The sequence below is a fragment of the Mesitornis unicolor genome, unplaced genomic scaffold (assembly GCF_000695765.1).
Source record: "Mesitornis unicolor isolate BGI_N332 unplaced genomic scaffold, ASM69576v1 scaffold8406, whole genome shotgun sequence".
Classification (NCBI taxonomy): Eukaryota; Metazoa; Chordata; class Aves; order Mesitornithiformes; family Mesitornithidae; genus Mesitornis; species Mesitornis unicolor.
In genome coordinates, this window is record NW_010191637.1 from 2,089 (window position 1) to 7,830 (window position 5,742).

At 38.9% G+C, this 5,742-nt stretch overlaps 1 protein-coding gene across 1 annotated transcript in view; it reads left to right on the forward strand.

Annotated features, from left to right (window-relative positions):
* The window catches only part of SMARCE1 (SWI/SNF related, matrix associated, actin dependent regulator of chromatin, subfamily e, member 1), a 13,792-nt gene that overhangs the window by 1,269 nt on the left and 6,781 nt on the right, over window positions 1-5,742 (forward strand). Inside the window, exons 3-4 of the mRNA XM_010186799.1 lie at window positions 2,267-2,371; window positions 4,701-4,781. Coding sequence (XP_010185101.1) covers window positions 2,267-2,371; window positions 4,701-4,781 — 186 coding nt within the window. The remainder of the gene's footprint in view (window positions 1-2,266; window positions 2,372-4,700; window positions 4,782-5,742) is intronic.

A 5,742-nucleotide genomic window follows, 5' to 3' on the forward strand; every position in this document is an offset into this window, starting at 1 on the left:
TGAAAAGTTACTGAAATACCTGTATGCTGTGGACAGGAAAGCATTTGAAAGCAAATGCACCTCTTCTGCAGCACTCACATTTCTAAATAGCTTCCGTTTTGGCAGTAACACATTCACATGAGAAAATACAAATGCTTTGTGTGAAAGAATGAGCAAAGGTGCTGTACTGAGACTTTTTTGCCAAAGAGAATTTGAAAACAGTTACCCAGGAGAGTGTCCCTGGTCTCTGCATCTGGGGTGAAAACTGCAGGATGGGATTTAGATGAATTGTGATCCTTCAATTATATTGTGCAATACTTTACATTTAAAGAGGCTTGAAAAATACATAATGTATAGATATCAGTTATGTTCTTATAAACTTACATAAATAAAACTTTATTTGCATAGTTTGTTCAGAGTTTTCATTTTGCACACAACTTGATAGATCTGTGCCAGTATTAGAAGGAACGTGACGGCGTCAAAACCCTGCATCAAGAGCTGTGCCTGTACCCGTGTGGTTCCTTTGGGACGTAGCGTGGATGCAGATGTTGTTAAAGGGTTTCAGTTGATGTCACACACTTCTTAGTCAAGTTAGGAGTCTTCAGAAGGGTACCTGAAACAAATTTCAGAACTGCAACCTGTGCCATGTGTTACCTGTCCTTCAGGCGTCTTCTGTGCTACTTACATTTTATACAGTGCTCTGTTAATGCAAGTCATAAACACAGACAAATAACCTTGCTTGTTCTTCCACAGCTGGTTCCAGTTACTTCAGTTGGCAAAATACCAGTAGTTCTCATAACTATAGTATTATAGCTGAAGTAAAAACTCTCCATGTAACGCAAGGTAGTTTCCTTGTAACGTTTAAATCCTGTCTTGCAGAAATAAAGAATTAAGCAGACGGAGATTACAATTGTCATCTGCTTTTATTGAAGAGGTGTAGTTCAACTTATTCAAAACCTGTTGTTATGGTAATACAGAAAACTGTAGTAAAATGGTGTCATATTAAATAGTGAATGTGTGCATCATGATCACAGCCATACAGATTGAGTAAATGTCGACTGCTGTGAGGTTTAAATATCTTGGCAATAAACTATATATTTGTAGGCTGACTGTTAAAAGATAATTTTTTTCTGTATTTGTATGCTTAGAAATAATCAAACTACAGTTTGTCTGCATATACATGAGAACTTCTCAGGTTAATGTAGTTTAGCTTATAGGTTATTTTTGTTCAGTGTTTGTATTTGTCGTACGTTGGTTCTTGGAATCCTGAACCTACGTGTAGGTCTTTTGTAACTGCAATCTAGAGTAGGTCCAGTCAGCAAATCACTAAAAGACTGTTGGGATGTGTTTCTTACTAGGGCCACAGTGCCACTAAAGAGTGGGACACTGTGTGGTTGACACTTAAATGTGTAGAAATCCTACAGGATATCATATAATCCTAAAGGATATCAGGAAGGAATGATACAACCCCACGGTCAGGAGTTGATAGCAATTACTATTAAATAGTTGATCCATTTTTTCACAACAGAATTTGGTTGGGAAGTGGGGGATAATGGCAAAAGGCAGGAGAGAGACTGATGTGAGGAGATGAGGTGAGAACGGATTGATTCACTTTCAAGAACAAATGCAGATGTGTGAAGTTCTGAATTTCTCTGATTCAGTTATCTCTTAAGAGGAGTTTGTAGTTTCTAACCTGTAGATTTACTGTGGTGGTTGCTTAGCTCTGTCAGTCTGCAGCCTACCTTGTAACAGGAGTTTGCAAACCACCAGGAAAGCCTTCAGATATTGGTAGTGGAGCACAGATGGTGCTTTGAGAGAGTTTTTCTTTCCTTTTCCTGTGTATTGACAGTATAATATTTGTTGAAAAGGCAGAAGGATGGGAAGAGCAGCAGACAGGGATTTTCATTGTGTGCTGTGTTGCCTCGTAAGCTTAACCCTGTGGATGTGAGAGTCTTTCTGCATTACTTGGTGGCTTATGTTGGAAAATCTTATTAGCCATTAGCTGGATTTATAGAATATTTGTTTAAATGAGTTATGCACTTAATAGAAATAAAATCACCAGCTTCAGACAAATTTATAGTGACACCTTTGCTTAAAAATCCTGTTTCCTTAATAGGTTTATACTGGAGTAAGTTTTGTGTTGAGAAGATATCAACTGCTACACCTCATTTGCTTGTTTAAATTCTGGTTGCTTTTGCATGCCATATTGCAGTTCATTTTCATTTCTGTGTTTTCCTCGTTTGAGCTCATTTCTCATTCGTGTTTTTGTCTCATTTGTTTCCATCAGCAAATGCCCAGCACACCAGGGTTTGTGGGATACAATCCATACAGCCATCTGGCCTACAACAACTACAGGCTGGGAGGGAACCCGGGCACCAACAGCCGGGTCACGGTAGGAAAATCAACTATTACATCATCCGGCAAACAGCAGGAGTTGACCAGAAATGGCTCTAGAGTTAGGTTCTTCTGAGCCTTGGCGGCTGCCACTCCTTTATAAAACCAAAACACTACTCTGATTCTTATTCCTCACCCCTACCCCCTTCCCTTTCACTCTGAAACCTTTTGCAGGAAAATGGATTTCTACTCAGCAGAGAAAAAAAAATGTGGTAATCGTGTACAATGCAGAACTCCAAAAAGACAGACTGTGGTCTTCAGTGACCGCTGCATGCGTAGGGAGAACGTCTGTAGCGTGGGTACAATTCTTGGATGAAGGGAGCTGCTCATTTTATTGACGTTTATTGGCACAAAAATAACATTTGGCAAACTGATCAGATCACTGATAGCAGTTGCATCGTATTACTGAGCCATGCAAGATATGCAAGTCTTTCTTTTTTCTTTCCAGTCCTAGTCTGGTAATAACTGCAACGTCCCAAGTTCAGAAATCGTTTTTTCAACGGAAGTGTCATGATAATAAAATAGAATCCTTTCAGATCTTATGTGCTCTTGTCAGTGTGTGGAAAATGGATGGTACATTCATTTTTCATGGAGTAAACAAAGTGAGATGGAGTCAAGTGATGAGAGAGGTGACAGCTGCTTTCAAATACAGATAAAGTCCTGAGCGTTGGATGCAGTTAGGAAGCAAAAATAGACTCTGGAAGTGTGACATTTTCAAAACTAACACAACGGAAATAGAGTAAATCCCTGATTTCTTTAAGGTTTCTGTAATTCTTGGAACTTTAAGATTTTTTGTGTAAAACTTTCAATCAAAACATCTGATTAGTTTGGAATGTGATATAAAGATTTCTCAAGGAACAAATATATGGTGCTTTTAACAAAGTGTAATCTATGAACCTTTCAAGCTTCATATACGAAGTTCATCTGATTTGTTAAAACACTTCAGAAAAGACTTTCCCCGTACAAGCTGGAACTTGACTGAACGTACTGTCTGAACAAATACTTTTTTTCTTATACAAGAATAAGTTCGATTTTGTCTCAAAACTTCCATTGTTTCTGTATGTCATAAGCATACACAGCCTTCTCTGCCATGCATATATCGATATATGTATGGTGTCTTTAAATTCCTGTTAATTTAAAAGCATTAAACAATTTCCGTTAATGTTTTTCAAATCCATCTGTATGTGTATATATGTATACATTTTGGTAATGCATATACCTCATGTACATTATTTATATCTATACACAATTCTGTATGCATTGTTTCATAGAGCTCCATAAATTCAGCAAAACAAAAAATAGCAAGAAGAAGAATTTGAAAGCTGAATACTGAACACGAGCTGCCTTGGCCAGATCGAAGTATTTGCTTCTCTATGGCCATAGTCCTGAAAAATCTTGGAACTGCTTTATTTTTATTAAAATCCTCCCACTTGATATCATATATAATGGAACTGCTCGCATGTGTAAGTGCTTGAAGAGTGGAGGTTTTCAGAACCTGCAGTTGACAGGGACTGTAATGTCACTGCACTGTTACAGGACAAAACCCTGTCAGGTGTTCTGTAGACTGAGGGAACTAGAAGGAATGAAGCAACTTTCAATCAGCAACACATAGTGCTCAGTGTCCTTTTGTTTAGTGCAAGCAGCACATTGTACAAACATTGACACTGCCCAAACCTAAAGGAAAACAGTCATGGGAGGGGATTACAGCTATTCTGGACAATTAAATAACAAGGAATGCACACATTGACAGATCAGTTGCATAGGGTGGTTTTCTTTTTACAGCGAGTAGCTCAATTGGCTCCAAATTACCACTGACATTTTTTGCAGACAAATACATTGCTAAAATTATTTGAAAATGAAAATGTGTCTCTAAATTCATGATCTTAAGCTTCCTCCTTATCTTTTTTCACCTGTACGGTAGCCACAGTAAATTTGTCAAAACAAGTACAATAAATTGCTCATCAGAAGTGAGGAAAGTCACCTGCTCTGCTGAGCTTGGTGTTTCCATGTGTATTCCTAAGCTGTGTGTTTCAATTGTAAGAATATGGAGCCTTTTTGAAGTTTTATCTAGTTACTGCACTAAACTCACAGATAGAAGGACAAACTTTAATTGGAAAAATGTTACTGTGAGGACCAGCTGTAGTTAGGAGCTGTTCACAGTTTGGGTATGTTCTTGCTGATGTTCCTTGTTTCTCTTGGTGGGGAGGCTGTAGAGGGTGTGGTTGGTTTGTGTTAACTGCACAAGAATGAGTGTTTTCCAAAACTAGTGTGTACGGAAACTGTCCAGCAATCGCATTAACAGATGGATTTGTTCGGTTCTTTTATAGGCTTCCTCTGGTATTACCATTCCAAAGCCCCCCAAACCCCCAGACAAGCCCCTGATGCCCTACATGAGGTACAGCCGGAAGGTGGGTATACGGTGCCAAACAAGTAGTAATAAAAGTTAGTGTTCGTATGTGCTAACAATTAATTGCTATTATCTTAGTTTCAGCTTCTAAACTTTTACTTCTAACAGCCTGCACATTCTTTTAAGGGAATTGTAAAGTACAGATGCATTGCCCTTCAGGATAAAGGCAGCAGTAGTCTGTTCACGCAGTTGCCAGTTTCTGGGGGGAAAAGTTTTCTCTAAAATGATAATTACTACCACTGTCTCTGCTGACAAGGATCCACCCTGCCACATTCAGAAGTGCCTGTGACTTACTGAGAACTTTTTAATATAAAGGAAGTATTCCTTGCGGTGTGCTGGGCTTGGTACAGTGCTGTAGCTGGACGGAAGAGTAGCAATGAGTGGACTTTGCATGTTCTCCTTCACCAACCTAGCCTGTGGCAACGTTTGCTTCGCTATTCTATGAACTGTTTGACAGAAAGTAGGAGAGAGACTCTTGTGGAGTCTGAAATCTGATGGGGCATGGGGAGGGCATGTCAGCCTGTCTGAAGCGGGTGAGCCAGAAGGAAATTCTTCCACTTCTGGTAAAGTATCTTTACCAGCATTGTCTGTCTTAGGCAAAAAACCATCAACAATAATAAAAAAAAAGTCAAGTGGCGCAGCAAGAAATAACACTGGCACCTCTCTCCTTTGGCTTTTTTTTCCCTATAAAGTTAGAAACTCTTTTGGTGGAGTCAGAACTTGTTGGAACTCAAATTGATCAGCAAGACTGAAAAATATTTTGAAATGTTACATTCTGATCTGAAAAGCTCAGTGCTCTTTATCGTAATCTACTGCTGGATGTGTTTACTCAGTAGCACTTTTTTTTTCCCAGAGATGCAGCGATGTGCATTTAAGAAGAGAATTAAGAGGGTTAAAAGCAATATTCTCATGAAACCAAAGCCATTTCAGCAATTGCCTGTTTCAGTAGATGGCTTCCTGCT